Below are 17,064 nucleotides of genomic sequence, written 5' to 3'. Positions count from 1 at the left end.
ATGTTGGAACTTTCTGGGATGGCCATCAGCTGTCATATTACGCTTGATGTCCTAAATGTCATCAAAACATCTCCCTTTCCATATTTCCAGGTAAAGGAAGTCATTGAGGGCCAGATCAGGTGAGTAGGGAGGGTGCTCCAATACAGTTATTTACTGGCTAAAAACTCCCTCACAGCTGTGATGCAAGAGCATTGCGGTGATGCAAGAGCCATGAACTGCTGGCGAAAAGTTCAGATCGTCTTTCAAGCAGCCTTTTGAGCACTCCAAATAGTAAACTTGGTTAACTGCCCAGTTGGTACAAATTCATAATAATCCCTCTGATAATAAAAAAGGTTAGCAACATTGTTGCAACAAGTTCACAAACTTAATTGTCAGACCTCGTATTCATTGTATCTCAAATATCTTGCATATGAATCTTTTATCATAAGTTGGTGATATTCTAAACAGTACAATACAATAAGTTTTATTTTCTTGCAGCTGATTTCTTTGATGGGTTTTCAGAATTTGATTCTGAGATCTTTGTGTATGTGCCTTTGCTTAGAAGTTAACTTATTTCACACTAAAGTAAATCCTGCCAAAGCACTTCTACAGACCACTTTGGATTTTTTTGTTTTAATGTAATCAACGTACGTCAGCTGGTGAATTGAATCTTTGATGGTTCAAATGCAAGAATGGAACACAATTACATCATAAATCAATATTTAATCTCAGTATAAACAATTATTCAGTATTTGGTCTGCAATGTTTTTAAGGTTCTTGCTTGAATGTTTCTTTCCCCCTGGGATATCTATTGCATGTTAATTAAGAAAGCTGTTGACAGTTTATCATAAAATCACTTTCTAATTTGACTGCTTTTCTGAAAATCCTTTCAGTGGTAAAATCAGACTCATTGCACGTGTTAACTGCATCTACAGGAAAGGAATCAGTTCTGATTCTGGGTAGGCATTGCTGTCGTGATCCTAATGCCATGTCATGGTTTCATCAAAGTACTTCTGGTCAGATCAGGTCTCTGAAATCACTGCTTGATACAAATCTTCAATCAGGTATGGATAAACATTACCATTTCCTTAACATTATTCGCCTCTTAAAATCATTTGGAAACTCCTTTTTTTCTTGGCCTTACGGTACCATAAAATGGGAATTGAAGATCACAATAATACTCTGCCGTGGCATGGGGTCAGCTCAGGCCCTGGATAACTTCCAAGCTTCTATTTAGTTTCAATTCTCATTTTGTACATTCTAGTTTGTGATCTTAATATCTCATATGTAACTGGGGATATTGTTTAGTATTTATTTTGTATTGCATGCAAGTAAAACTTCAGGCCACAGAAAGTGCCACAATCACCACCCCGCATAGAACCACACACTTGTGTTTGGTCCTGAACTCAAACTGGAGCAGGTCTAATACCTGAAAATGTTCCTCAGCCAGAATCAGTTTGGATGACAGGTCTCACTGCAGGACTCTGGAGCTCAAAGGTGTCACTGAGCAGAGCTGTAGATAATTTCTACACATCCAGGCCCTGGGTTCAGGAAGGTATATCAGCAGAGAGGAAATTTGTCTTTACATCCCTGGAAATAATAAGGGCTTCTGGCAAAGGTCAGAACTGGCACTTCTGTGAGAACAAACTGACTGTCCCACTTCAATTCCCTTGTATCCAAGGAAGCTTTATGGTTTGGCTCTGAAGGAAAGTAAAGAGGTAAGACGGCAGGTGGCTGAGCACTGGGTGAGCAGAGGGGTTCTGCTTAACGGGCTTGCTCATTTTGCTGAGAGGGAAAGGTAACCGGAGAAGGACAGGATAACAGATGGAACGAGATAACTGAGGGTGAGGAGGCGTGAGAGAGAATACACTATTCCACAGACAGTTACTGAGAGCCTACTGGGGGTGACGGAAACAGTGGTGAGCAAAACCACATGGGGCCCCTACTCTCGTGGCCCTTACGGAAATTTTAGCTGACGAACAATGCCTGTATCACTTCAGTCTCATACCTTGAATACAGTATTTACCAATGCCAAGTTTTATAAAGAATTTTTTTTAACCTGTGCTAATGAACAATTTGGAAAATAAATAATCTGATGGCTATATATGCAACATGACAGTGAAGACATTCATCACAACTTTATAATTTTTGTATGTTCCCTTTAAAGAGAGGTTTGAAAAAAACAAAGGGAAATGTTTTCTCTGAATGATTAAAAATACTGACAACTGGTTACCTGCATGGTACTACAAACAAATAGAGAAAACATGTTTTTAAAAAATCAGTAGTTTGCAAAGAAAAGACCATGGATCCCCAAATACATGTTTTTTCCTTGACCAGTTATCCTATTCATAGTATTTCCCCTCGTTAGGCATCTGAAGCCGAAAAACAAGCTAAGTGTTTTCTATTGCAATTTACCATATTTAGTAAGAATTATACCACATTTTCAGGAGATAAATAGCTGATATAGAGGAGAGTTAAGACTTAAAAAGTACTTTAAGATGCAAAAACATAAATGTGCTTTAAGGTTTTTATAACTATATTTGTAGGAAAAATTAGAATGTGATAGTGTTTGTGTCCACAGAATCGCAAGAAAAATTAGAGTCCAAGGAAGAACAGAATGAACTACATTATTCATTATCACTGTACCCAGCAACCTTGGCTCCAATAAAATGGGGAGGGAGGCAAAGTAAGAAGGCAGGTGACAGCCCAAGTTCAGGCAAGAAGAGGGGAAGAGTAGATATTAGGATAGCTCTGAAATCTTGTCTCGTTTTACACAATACACCACCCACAAATACAAAGGCCATGTTATTTTTATGAAGTCTTAAGTAGGCGGATGAAAGACGAGGCTCAGGAGGCAGGTAGGGGGTAAATATCATAAACACTGAATGAGAGACAAGAAGACAAAGGGTAAGAGAAAAGTGAAATCGAAATTATAATGACAGTAGTCATTCATTGAGCTCTTATCATATACTAGTCACTAACTGCTCTATAATAAGGGATTGTTACTATTATCCTAATTTTATGAATGAGAAAACCAACGCCTAGATTTTTATTGGGTTGAATTTTTTTTCTGACATGAGTTGAAATCAGGATAACTTTTGGGTTCTATTTAGGCTGGGCAAATGGGAAGATGGATATTATTATAGAAGAAGGGAAGAAAGTAATGTCATAGTATTTACTTAATACGTACATTTAAATATATAAAATTATATAGGGGGTGCCAAAAAATGTATACACATTTTAAGGAAGGAAAACTGTATTAAAATTGTAATACTCGATATATACCAATAACAAAAGATGAATACAAGTCACGTTTGACTTCTGCAATTACAAGAGGTGCTCAAAGCAGTTACCATCAGCCTCCAGACACTTATGATTACGGTGAACTACTGCTTGAGCAACGTTGACCAAAGTGTCCACTTGTGTACATTTTTTTGGCAGCCCCGGTATATTAGTATATGTAAATAGAATATAAATTTTAATTTAAAACATAATTTATTATTAGAAATACATGGATCATCATATTAAAGAAACCAGAACAGTCTTACACTATGTGAAGACGCACACACACAAAAAATAAATTCAAGATAAAAAGTTCCTCGATGAACATGAAAACAAGGGGATGTTGCTGCAGGAGTTAGATGTTTAAAGTACATAAATGTGGGACTGAAATACCCATAGACAGTAGCTTGGTACTTGCACAGTAAAAACATTTGCTTTAAGATGTGTTTATTTCCATTGCTCAGCAAGCCCTCTTCTCCATGTCACGTTTTTTCTTTACTATGGAGACAGGGGAAAGCAGCCCATGACGGCTCACAACTGGCCTGGACTATCAGCCAGGCCCTGGTGTTGCTAGGAGTTGGCCTGACATAGCCACACTGTGGTTTTTTGTGGAATATAAACAATTTCACGGAACACCAACACCAGACAAGGCTGTTCTGTGGCCATGAAAAATCAAAACAAAAACAAGAGTACTCTGTAATCATGCCTGAATACAAAAACAGAGTTGTCCAAACCACGAAAAATGACCAAACAGCCCCCTATGCTAGCCAAGATACATTAGCATGTTGACCCATTACAGCTTTAGCCTCACTCCATTCCTTGTACCTTATTAGATGTATTAAGCTACCCAAATCATAGACTTACCTCAACAGCATGCAATTCTGGGCAAAGCCCCAAAGTCAGTGAGCACAAACCCAAAACCTATAATAAATCCTTTCTAATACCCTCTGAGACACACCACATTGCCCCACAGTATTCTCCCTTTATGCAAAGAGCAATAAACCCAACTTGTTCAACTACAGCTATATTCTTGGTGGTCTTTGGCTAGAGGACATAGACAAAATTACAGGTTCGGCTAAAGCAATCAGCTAAAGCACTCATTGCTTGGACCGAGATTCTCAACTCAGAAACAATGGGAACACCTGAAATCCCTGGTGATTCCCTCTGTGTGAGGTACCACCTGCTCAGGGCTGGGATATGCTGAGCCGAGATCCTGCATTTCGTTGAAAAAATGCAGTGTTGCGTTTAGTACGTATGTTTCCCTAGGAACAAGATCTCTTGGAATTTTCCGTCTCATGAGATTAGTATTCCTCAGTAAAATTGTTTTTAGTCTATTCCGTTTTCATTGCTTGTTAGCTTGCTTAGTATTTAGTATTGTCTATAAGAGGCAAAATCTGTAGAGAGGATGGGCATAGGCCTGACAAGTCTGTTTTTGAGACGACCCCCAAGGCCTGAGTTCAGAAGTTTCCATCAGACCAACGACCTCAGGATAAACTTTGTTTCAGGTCACCATTTCTAAATCTGATAGACTTCTTCCTCACTCTTGTCTTTGTGTCCCTGAGAACTGGTTTGTTTAGTTTTGCCTGCCTTGACCCAGGCTCAGTGATGACTGGCCCTTGGCCAAGTTCTGGGGATGAGAAAGTACACATCTTCATAAACCATGTATTTCTCCTAGTCGTCACAACCTAAAATTGCACCTCTTCCAGACCAAACACCTGCTTCCTTCATGTCTTCTCATTATAACAGGAATTTGTACACCTACCTCTCTAATAGGCACAATTTCATCAGGGACATTTTGCAATTGCAGTGGCCACTTAGGCTTTTGACGTGAACAAGATAGTTCATTTGAAAAGTACTTTAAAGCAGGAAGCAAATAAGCTCTCACGAACAGACTGCTTGTCTCGTTTGTCTAAAAGAAATAATTTTGTTCAATGTAGGGTTTATCTCTCTTTTGTTTCCATAATTTGGATTTATGCAGTGCTGGCTTTTTAATTGCATGGCTTGATAAAATTATCAAGGATCCAAGTTACTAACCCAAATGTGCTGCCATTTCTTTTATGTACATATATTTTAAAATCTGTTTTTCAGCACCTAAACTTTTCTTCCTCTCTTTGTAGAAGAAACAAAATAAAGCTTTACAGTGGTAATTTCATATCTACCTGAAGCCACCTGGCTTCATTTCATTTTCTTCTTCTTTTTCTTTTTTGTTCCTCTTACTCTCCATTTCCCTCTCTTGGGAAACTAAACATTATCTGATTTATAAAAATTTGGTTTGTTAGGGTTAACTATTTTAGGTTTTAAGCATTCTAAAATACCTACATTGCTTTTATGAATTAATAAGCTATCAGTTTCTATAACTTCTTTAAAATTAAAGTTAATTAAAATATGTAAAAAACTATATTCAATTAAATGAATGATAAAAGATGTTTCAAAATGGTTCTTGACCGACATTCTTTTCAGCCTTTTTTTTTTTTTTTTTTTAAGTTTCTGTTGTCACCACATATACCTCGAATTTCTGTAGGTGCAACAACGTAAAAATGCAAAGGGTAAAAATACACATCCATTCCAGTACCATTAGTAAAGTCAGTCAACTTGTCAGCACTTGACATGTGGGAAAATGTAAGAACCTGTAAAGAATGTTATCTAGTTATAAGCATATTAGGAGGTGTCAAAATTAGGAGGTGTCAAGAAGTACAGTGAATGAAATTGTGAAAAATCTCTGTCCATTTTCACTCTGTCTCCTGGTGGCCTTCAGGCCGTCTTCTCATCTCCTTACAGCCTCCTCCTCTTCTGCCAGTCGATTAGATCTCATAGACCCCTCATAGATTCGCTTATACACCTATATATATGTTCTTTATATGGATATTCCCTCTGGATGATTTAGTCTACTCTGACCATTTTTAGTCATGACTCCCAAGTTCTTATCTCTAGGTCAGACCTCTTCCCCTGGATTCATTCACATCCAGTTGCAGGCATTGTTTTTTGACCCCCGTGCTGTTGTTTGTGCTGCTTCTCTGCCTAGAACATTCTGTCATTTCAGGTTTGCTCTTATACCTAAACCTCTATCAGGTGCCATTCTTCCCACCAGGCTGAGGGACACTGGTAACTCTATTTGGTTACCGTAATACCCAGGATATCTCTCTTTCTTTACATGTAATCTGCTAGATTATAACCTTTTTTATTATAATCATTTTTCTTGGCAGTGGTTATCAATCTAGGTATAACACATAATATATGCTCAATAAATTGCTGAACAAACAGGTTCCATTTTTAATCTACATGGGTGTACTTAACAAACCATTAATTCCAAACTAGATTGGCTTGGGGGAGAAGTGCAAATTACAGTTCATAAGCATTAATAATGTATTACTCCCTTTTCTGTTATAGATTTGTGGATGTCCTGTAATTAGTAAAACAGCCACTAAATTTGTTTTTATGATTTTCTACCAGAAAAGTCACAGGATTTTTAGAATGCCGTATGTTTAGCTATTTCAATAGGTCCCATAACTACTGATACTTGCTCTAAATCCAGTTTCACATAGAAATAAGAATAGTTACTATTCACTGAGCATGTATCTATACAGGAAACTTAGTGCCTCATTCATATTATCTCATTGACTCCTCCCCAAAACCCACTGAGGTAAACTCTATTATTGTGTCCACTTAATAGATGAAACTGAGGTTGAAAGAGATTTTAGCAACAGTTCCAAAATCACCCAACTAGTGAGGAACAGAGTGGATTTGAACCTGTCTCAGGTTCTAGAGAGCCTGAGTTCTTAAACACCATGGTACATAACCTTTCAACTATTGGAAGGGGATTTGTGAAGAGTTTGCATATAGTAGGCCAGTCATCACCAATTTTGAGGCCAGACGAAACCTTTTCATTCCAGGCAGACAAAACTAACCAGCCCAGTTCTCACAGACACAAAGGCAAGACTGGCCCTGCAGAGAAAAAACAAAGAATAAATCCTGCCCGAGTGACAGCTGGCCACACTCAATGGCTTATCTCTGCAGGAAAGAATAGGCGTGTCATAAATACAACTATGGATTATAAATCTATTAAAAATCAAAATTCAGGTCCCACCAGTTTTTGTACTGTCTTCTGCCATATGGCTTTGTACTTGAAATATTGGCCTTTTAAATGAACCATACACTGACAAGACTGTTTGTCTGTCAAGGATCATAGGCTAAATTGATTTTGTAGGAAGGATGCATTTTTCACTGTCACAAATTATTCAGGTTAAAAAAAAAACAAAACCCTCAGAAACAAAAATGGTGAGGGACTATTTGAACCTTGCAGCAGGGGAAGTATCTGAGGGGATCCTAAGAAGCCCAGGGCAGTGGCTGTGGAGGTGGGGTGGTAATAGGGGCAATCACTGCACTTTTGTATTCTGCCTGTCACTTTTGTATTCTGCCTGTCTTACTATTCAGGTAATAGGGTCAGATAGACTCTCGTGACTATCAGAGGGAAAAGAAAAAAAATTTTTTTTTCTTATAAATGTCTTAATGGCCCTGGTCCTCATTTCTTGACCATTTTGGTAATAAGCCTTAAATCTTTTAAGAAATTAAGACTTAAATGTCAAAACCAACACTTGATATGTAGTTTTTGGGGTTTTTTTTTTTGCTCCAATACCCACCATGTCCCCGAAGTAGTAACACAGAACTATCTTAACAATTTGGCATTTAAAAAAAAAAAAATCCTATTATTTATTGTTTGCTGCACCTATGCCTTAACCTATAAGGGTAAGCCATATCCTGCAGGAAATGATACTGCTTTTAATTTATTGAGTGCTTAATATATATCTAATATGTGTAGTAAATGAACAGTCTCAGTCCTCAAAAGGGGTATTATGACTATTTTATATACAAGGAAGTCTTCTGGATGAAAGGTGAGGAGTGGAGTAGCTGAACATCCTGGAACCTGCCCATGGTAATTTTGGGATCTATTCTCTTCAGAAACTAGGGGCAACTATCTGCTTAACAGAGGTGGGTGGGGCCTGACCTTTGTACACCGCAAAGATGACCACATGGGCAAAGTAATCCCAACACTCATTCCACAAGCAGCAGACACACAAGTACTAACAGAAGCCGAAAGGGGAATCTTTTCTCTGATATTACTTTATTTGTCCATTGTCCTGTCTTCAGTCACCAAGAAAAAAAGTGAGCTCCAAGAGTGGAAATCTAGTTGGCCGTATTCATAGCTGCATTCCCAACACCAATCACCTGCTACTGAGTATGGCATATGGAGATGCTCCATAAATACTGAAGAAGAAATAACGTCTATGTGGGAAAACGGGCCAACCACTAACTATTAAGGGTGAAGAACAGCCTATTCCTTTTTTTCCAGGAAGCCTTAAACTATGACTCACAGGAAAGATGAATTCAAAGACATAAAATCTAAACTAGGATCTTTTTGGTGGCCCTTTGGGCCAAGATGAAGCTTGCGGAAAAGGGTGAAGTGGAAGGGTCAAGCCAGGACAGAACAGGATTACTAGTATTCAACTTTAAAATGTGATTCCTTATCTGAACTGTGTTCTTTGCTGCACTTACCTTTTCTCGTATCTCACATATTTATTAAAGCATTGCTGTGCCATTAAGCAATGTAACCCCTACAGACATTGTTGGAATGAGGTCATTATGGTACTTCAGGCCAGTGGAAGAACATAATGGACTTAAAGCTGGTTATTTGTTTGTTGTCATAAAGTAAAATCAAATCTATTACATTCCCACAGGGGTATTATGATGAAGACAAGATCATTATGACGCTAGAAACTTGAGAAAATCATTTTAAAAGCTCATAAACATGCTCATATGTAACTCATGACTAAAGGCACTGCACTGTTATGCAACATGAAAGTCTGGAACAAATTTCCAACCTCATGACTCATGCTTCTGTATTACACATATTTACTGGGTGTTTCCTTCATTTTAAAGAAATGTGAACATAAGTGTGTATATAAAAATATCTGATATCCAAAACATGAAAACACAACAGCTATTAGGCTAAGAAAAATTTAAGTTGACACAGTGTCATCAGAGCCACTCTTCCAAGACAGAAAGTTACTCCACCTTTTGAAAAGTACGTCCGGAGAGACAACTTCCTGCCCGAGACCAGCTCGATCCCACCGTCTCTTTCCTAGAACTGGTTCCTGAACCGCCCAGACAGGGCAGGAGAGCTAAGGCCCTGGGAACAGGCCGTAAAAATAATTCCTCCCGCCGCATCCGCACATATTACTGCCTCTTCTTTACCTAAAGGCGAGCAGGGAACGCTCCCAACTCCGCCCACGTCCAGGCCAGTGGGTCCCTCATGGTTTCCTTCATCGGCGCATAACTCCTCGAGGGTGACCTGCGGACCAAAGCAGCCCAGAAAGTAGTTCAAGCCGACCCACCAGTACCTGTACTAGAGGTCTCCGACAGACCCCCGCGACTACAGAGCTCTCTCGACCACACGATTTTCACCGACTTTATTGGCCCCCGACCCCGCTGGCTCCCTCGCAGCCCACCTCCCCACTAGATCGCGCCGGCTCTCCAAGACATCTAGCATAATCAAAAACACTTCGGAGTGGCTATGAAAAGCGCCTTTGCTTGGGAAGCCAGCTCCCCGGTGGCGGCGTCAGGGTCACTTGCTCTTTGCCTTCTGACTCTCCGTCTTTTTGGGCAGCAGCACGGCCTGGATGTTGGGCAGGACGCCGCCCTGAGCGATGGTCACTTTTCCCAGCAGCTTGTTCAGCTCCTCGTCGTTGCGGATGGCGAGCTGCAGGTGGCGAGGGATTATCCTGGTCTTCTTGTTGTCACGCGCTGCGTTGCCAGCCAACTCCAGGATCTCCGCGGTCAGGTACTCCAACACCGCCGCCAGGTACACCGGCGCCCCAGCGCCTACTCGCTCCGCGTAGTTACCTTTGCGCAACAGTCTGTGCACTCGGCCCACCGGGAACTGCAGGCCTGCGCGGGAGGACCGGGACTTGGCCTTTGCTCGCACTTTGCCGCCCTGCTTTCCCCGACCAGACATGTTCACCTCTCGCCTAAAACTCTAGCGAGAAAAAAAGAACTCAGCGATTCGGACTCAGGTATAGTATAGGAACGCAACGCACCACACCGGAACTGCCTCTACCAACTTTGCTGCCACTTTGCAGCGCCTCCCCATTGGACGCCGCAACATCCTCTGTCTGAGTAACCAATGATAGGCAGTCTCTACTCCCAATTAGAGCGCTGGCAGGGGCACCGCCTTCTCCAGCTTTCTCCAATCAAAAAGCAAACTGCTACTTTTCATTTGCATATCTGCCGGTACCAGTTCTCTGCGTTTGGAACTCCTTTGAGTTTATTGGATCCTGAGGTGTCAACGTCCACGACCCGTCCCAGGAAAATAAAGTCTTAAGAATGAAGGAACCGTGGTTAGAAACAGAAAGATCCGGAAGAAGAGCTACTCCGTCTCCGTAAACACGAAGAGCTCAAGGAAGCAATGTCCCCTGAGGTCGCGGAGGAGGATTTCTTCACGTCCTACAGCATCCTAGCCAGGTAGTTACCTAACTCCAGAGCCCAAGCCTGTGGGCAACACTGCTCCTCAAACGAAATCACAAACTCACACCGAATTCTGCCTACCCAGCACAGAGTACGTTGCCTGTTATTTTTAGCAAGTGCCTTGCCTCCTGCAAACCTCGAGGCTCCCTCCTGCTGACGACCCAACAAGTGAGCCTTCTCCAATGGAGCTGGCGATCTGAACTTGACCTAGACCAGATGACGCTGGACTCCCCGCACAGCTGTGCGGCTCACAGGCTGCCAATCTTGGCTCCAAAGGGACGTGAAACTAGAGTGGTAGACTAGACGGGAATGCTTTCTTCACAGAGGGCAGGAATAAGCTCACTTAGCCAAAACTTAACATCTTTTGTCTTTGAGGTTATGAGCCTGAAAAGAGGCCCTGGATTCCAGAAGAGCCGGCAGGCTGAGTTCAGTTGCTGAGGCCGTCTTAGCCTTGGCTTTTAGCCTAGTTGGTCACTGGGCGTCTGGGATCACGTTCTCCACGAAGACTATGAGAGTCGCCTTGTAGACGATCCCAGGGGTGGATAAAGTTTGTAAGACATTCCGGTGGCGCTCAGAGGTCATGAAAAGACTAAAAGAAGAAAGAACGGCAGCAATTTCCCTTGCAGAGCCACAGAATTTGGAACAAAATTAATTTTATTGAAGTAGAAATTTCTACTAACTCAGCGAGATAATTTCATTTACCTCAATATTTTCTATAATGATAAAATTACATGGCTACGTGATATAATGTTAAATACTCATTAAAATAAACAATACTTTATATGGATTATAGTTTCCACTTAAATGTAAAACAAATTGATCCTCTCTCCATTCTAATGATTTAATTTTACTGAAGTAATGTTTTCAACCATTTATGTATAGGTCCTTACTGCTTAGCATTATGACTAACCTGTCTATACTCGGGACTCAATAAATGTCGTTTGAGAAGCAGTATATTGTCATGATTAAGGTGGTCATCCCGGATCCAGACTGCTGGGTCCAAATCCTGGCTCTACCATTTACCAGCTGACCTTGGATAAGTTATTTAACCCCTATACCTATCCCAAAGTGTTATGAAGATGAAATATATTAGTAAGCATCCAATAACTGTTAGATAAACTGAATAAATGGACATACAAATCTCTGCAGTTTTTAATAAGATGTTCCTGGAAAGTGTTCTGTAAATTTAGCTTAAATTTTTGCCTATATCATGGAAAATTTTAACAGATTATTATTGGCACTGTTTTTCTTTTTATTCTTGTAAGCAAGAGAGATTTCTAACTTGAAAGTGTTCAAATCTTGATTTCTTATAGTAAATATAAATATACATAAACCAACCTATTTTACCATTATAAGGACACCTGACTCTTCAAGATTTCATAGACTTTTTTTTCTTTCACTGAGTCAAGAATTAAAATCATATAGTACTATTTGACTATTGTCGCGTCCAGTGCAACACGTGCAGTGAGGGTGAGAGAAGGGGTGGCTTTGGGTTGAGTTTTTAAGAAAGAAACAAACAGACTTAATGTAGTTAAATCTCTCCGAAGAACAGGGGGCCTCACAGTCTCAGAGGACTGGAGCCCCTAACTGGACCGACTGGAAGCTTTTATTGATACTCATACAAGTAACATTGTTTCTTACATGATCTGTGAGACTCATACATCATAGCAGAAAAATGTTTATTCAAATCACCCTTTGTCTGTAAACAGCCAAAGCACAAGGTCCCATGATGTCTTAATTATGGTATGTACCATCTCAGGGACAAGTCTCTCATATTGTAACAGTCCCGTTGAAATAAGTGGAGAGAACTGATCTTTATTGTCTTCACGACTTCTCTCACAAACAGGTGCGAGAGAAAAGCCAGAGCCAGCAGTGGCTTTTCCTAGGCAGGGAGAAGGGGAGGTAAGGCCCCTTCCCATATTTTTCTAAGGCATCACGTCGGGGGTCTCGACTTGGTTCCACCTGACTTGGGTTGTATCTCCCGTGAGATATCTTACCTGTCTTTGGCTGCAAACCATCTTTTGGAGACCAGATAGAGAGACATAAGGTGTAAACACAAGGATGGAACAGAGTCCCAGAAAGGCACAGTCTTACAGACTCTTCTTTCCTTAAGGAAAGACACAGGGGGACAGTTGCCTAGGCTGTTGTGTGACTACAGACTATTCAGGATTTTTTTTTTTTTCAGCCATCAGGTGTTCCAAGGGCTTTTTAAATTCATCTTTAACAACAACAACAAAAAAATACTTTTTGTGTTACGGTGATGGGTAAATTATAAACATTTAGATATATAATAAATATTTACCATAAAGCTTTCATGCTAGAAAGGTAGGGACAGGGAGCACAATTGACTCAAGATGTTAAGTACTTAGGAAAGAGTTTTAAATCATCCTCTAAATACTGCCTTTTTTTCTCAGTAAAACCTTTTGGGAAGACAGAGTTCTATCTTCTAGAGCCATGACACTACCGAGTTTCATCTTTGTTCAGGGATTCTCAAGAAAATGACAGAGAACCTCCTCATTGGGGATTTGTAGTATAAACTGCTGTTTAAAGCCACAATCATGGTACCCATTATTTTATAAGAACTTTGAATTTTTAAGTGGAAGTCAAAACGACAGATTTCAGTGGAAATGAGAAATTTACAGTATTTCAACTAAATAACCATAGAAATAGATATTTGATGGAAAAGCATATAGGCACTTGGTGTGAGAGGGAACAGAGGAGGCAGGAAAATCTGCCAATCATGCAGATGAAGCTGCAAGAGAAAAGTCTGGAGAGGGCGAGAGGGGGAAGTTTAGACCTTTTGAAAGAATTTTAATTCTCCACTGGGCCACAAAAGAGAACCATTAAAAAATTTCCTCTTTCCCCACTAGTGACTTAAAAAGATCCGCAGGTGAAAAGCTGTAAAGCAATTGCTTTGAAAGCTAACAAGATGTAAAGCATTGCTAGTTACTATTGATTTTCACATTAGCCTGGGAATGGTTATTATAAGAGTAAGCATTCTATTTGAAAAATAGAATTAGAATTCGAGCGCACCTGACGTAGAGTCAAGGGCGATCGGGGCGGTGGAGGACACAGAGAAAGAAGGAGGGAGGGAAACCAGGTGCGCAAAGGATCTGGCCTACTTTGTTTTAAGCGTTGAGAAATGGGAATATAAATTCTATTGAGTCTTTCCTCAATTTAATGGCAAAAATAGCAAAAAATTTTCCCCAAAATGCAAACAAACAAAAAAATCAGTCTAGTTTTGATTACTGCTCACTTGACTCACTATTGTAGGGAAGGGGTTAAAGTCGCCTAGAGCCTAGAGCTCTTCTCAATTTCTGGATGTTTTAGAACCTGTCGGCTACAAGGAACCACAAGCCCTGGTCTAATCCCAGGAACTGCTGCTAGCTGTTTGCTATTTTGTTCAGGTGAGACACTGCCACAACGCTGTACGGTCCAGGTAAAGGTGGCAAAGGGCTGAGTAAGGGAGGCACCAAGCCTGACCGGAAGATCTTACTGGAAAACATCCAGGGCATTAGGTAGCCTGCCATTCGCCATCTAGCCCGCGGAGGTGCTGTCAAGCGCATCTCTGGGCTCATCTATGAGGAGGAGTCTCCAGGAGTGCTCAAAGTGTTTGGAGAATGTGATCTATGATGCGGTGACCTACACGGAGCACGCCAAGCGCAAGCAGGTCATGGCCATGGATGTGGTGTATCCTCTGAAATGCCACGGCTGGAGCCCGTATGGCTTCGCCGGCTGAGCTGTCCCTGCGGCTTAGTACCTCCAGATTTTAAAAGGTCCTTTTAACGATCCTCGAAAATCATCAAGAAAAGAGTTGTTAATACTATTTATTGTGTGAATGTTAGATCTAAATGCAGATAGGTCCTTTTTTTATATACTTTTTTAAAATTAGTTTCAGGTGCACAAGACAAAGTAATACTTAGACGTTTATCTTTTATATCCCTCACATTGTGTGAACCCCCTCCCCCATCCACTAACCCTCTGACATCGCACAGAGCCATTACATTTCCACTGTCTCTATTCCTAATGCTGTACTCCGCTTCTTGTAAGTACATACATATATGTATATATGTATATGTATATATATATATATATATATATATATATATATATATATATATATATATACACACACACACACACACACACATACATATGCATACAAACTTGTAGTTGACATTCATTATTGTTCAGCTTCAGCTTCAGGTGTATAGTTCAGTGATCAAGCATCTACATCATCCCTGAGGTGGTCTCCCTAATGAGACAAGTGTCCATTGGATACCCTAAAAAATTTTTACATTATTGATTACATTCCCCAAATTAATTTTCAGAACCCCGTGGCCATCTTGTGGTTACTGCTGTTTTCTAATTCCCTCACCTTCCCACTTATCCTCACCCCCCGCCCATCTAGCAACCCTCAGTTTTTCCTCTATGTCTCCAAAACAGGTTCTGATTAGTTCATTCACTTATTCTTTTCTTTAGATTCCACATATAAGTGAGATCATATGGTATTTGTCTTTCTCTGTCTGACTTCACTTAACATAATGTTCTCTAGGTCCATCCATGTTGTTGCAAATGGTAAGATTTCTTTCTTCTTTATGGCGGTGTAATACTCCATTGTATAAATGTACCACAGTTTCTTAATCCAGTCATCTACCGATGGGCATTTCGGTTGTTTCCATGTCTTGGCTATTGTGTATAGTGCTGCAATAAACATAGGAGTGCATAAAGTTTTTTGAATTAGACTTTTGGATTTCTCCGGATAGATACCATGGAGTGGAATTGCTGGATCATAAGGTAGTTCCATTTTCAGATTTTTGAGATACCTCCATACTGTTTTCCATAGTGGCTGCACCAATCTGCAATCCCACCAACAGTGCACAAGGGTTCCCTTTTCTACACATCCACGCCAACACTTGTTGTTTTTTGATTTATTGATAATAGCCATTTTGACTGGGGTGAGGTGGTATCTCATTGTGGTTTTTATTTGCATTTCTCTAATGATTAGTGAGTTTGAGCATTTTTTCATATGTCTGTTTGCCATCTGTATGTTCTTTGTAGAAAAATGTCTCTTCATGTCCTTTGCCCATTTTTTAATTGGGTTGTTTGTTTTTTTGGAGTTGAGTGAGTTTTTTAATAAATTTGTGATATTAACCCCTTACCAGATATATCATTGGCAAATATCTTTTCCCATTCAGTAGGATCCCTTTTTGTTTTATTGATGGTTTCCTTTGCTGTGAAAATCTTTTTAGTTTGATGTAATCCCACATGTTTATTTTTTCTCTTACTTCCCTTGCGTGAGGAGATATATCAGTAAAAATCTTACTCCAGGTAATGTCTGTGAAGTTTCTTCTCATATTTTCTTCTAGGAATTTTATGGTTTCAGATCTTAATTTAAGTCTTTCAGACATTTTGAATTTGTTTTTGTACATGGTGTAAGGAGGTAGTCCAGCTTCATTTTTTTGCATGTGTCTGTCCAGGTCTCCCAGCACCATTTATTGAATAGACTGTCTTTACCCCACCGTACATTCTTGCTTCCATTGTCATAGATTAAATGGCCATATAGCCATGGATTTATTTCTGGACTCTCTATTCTGTTCCATTGCTCTATGTGTCTGTTTTTATGCCAGTACCATGCTGTTTTGATTACTGTAGCTTTGTAGTATAATTTGATGTCAGGTATTGTTATACCTCCCACTTTGTTCTTATTTCTAAAGATTGCTGAGGCTATCCGGGGTCTTTTATAGTCCCATATAAATTTTAGGATTATATGTTCTATTTCTGTGAAAAACGTCGTTGGTAGTTTGATAGGAATTGCGTTGAATATGTATATTGCCTTAGGCAGTATGGACATTTTAACTATATTAATTCTTCCTATCAATGAACATGGTATGTGTTTCCATCTATTTGTATCTTCTTTCATTTCTTTCTTCAGTATCTTATAATTTTCTGAGTACAGATCTTTTACTTCTTTGGTTAAATTTATTCCCAGGTATTTTATAGTCTTTGAAGCAATTGTAAACGGTTTTTTTTTTTTTAATTTCTCCTTCTGATGTTTTATTATTGGTATATACAAATGCAACTGATTTCTGAATATTAATTTTGTATGCTGCTACTTTACTAAATTCATCTATCAGCTCTAATAGTTTCTTGGTGGAGTCTTTAGGGTTCTTTATATATAGTATCATGTCATCTGCATATAATGACAATTTTACTTCGTCCTTACTGATCTGGATGCCTTTTATTTCTTTTTCTTGTCTGATTGCTGTGGCTAGAACTTCCAGC

At 39.7% G+C, this 17,064-nt stretch overlaps 2 protein-coding genes across 2 annotated transcripts; one reads left to right on the top strand and one right to left on the bottom strand.

Annotated features, from left to right (window-relative positions):
• Nucleotides 1–9,708: 9,708 nt before the first annotated feature.
• On the bottom strand, nt 9,709–11,725 carry H2AJ (H2A.J histone). The gene has a single exon (XM_019744804.3). The coding sequence runs from the start codon at nt 10,268–10,270 to the stop codon at nt 9,881–9,883; it is 390 nt and encodes a 129-aa protein (XP_019600363.1). The 5' UTR covers nt 10,271–11,725; the 3' UTR covers nt 9,709–9,880.
• H4C16 (H4 histone 16) lies at nt 10,721–14,566 on the top strand. The gene is given in 4 exon segments (XM_088790099.1): nt 10,721–10,776; nt 10,893–11,020; nt 14,192–14,393; nt 14,395–14,566. Coding segments are annotated over 4 exon segments (510 nt in total). The 3' UTR covers nt 14,519–14,566.
• Nucleotides 14,567–17,064: the final 2,498 nt, after the last annotated feature.

This window comes from Rhinolophus sinicus, chromosome 1 (genome assembly GCF_057876585.1).
Source record: "Rhinolophus sinicus isolate RSI-liver-muscle chromosome 1, RSI-T2T, whole genome shotgun sequence".
NCBI classification, from domain to species: domain Eukaryota; kingdom Metazoa; phylum Chordata; class Mammalia; order Chiroptera; family Rhinolophidae; genus Rhinolophus; species Rhinolophus sinicus.
The sequence above is the reverse complement of the archived record's forward strand: the minus strand, read 5'-3'. Positions and strand labels throughout refer to the sequence as shown.

Bases quoted from the DNA above. Each gene is read 5' to 3' on its own strand.
- H2AJ (XM_019744804.3), bottom strand. From the start codon at position 10,270: ATGTCTGGTCGGGGAAAGCAGGGCGGCAAAGTGCGAGCAAAGGCCAAG.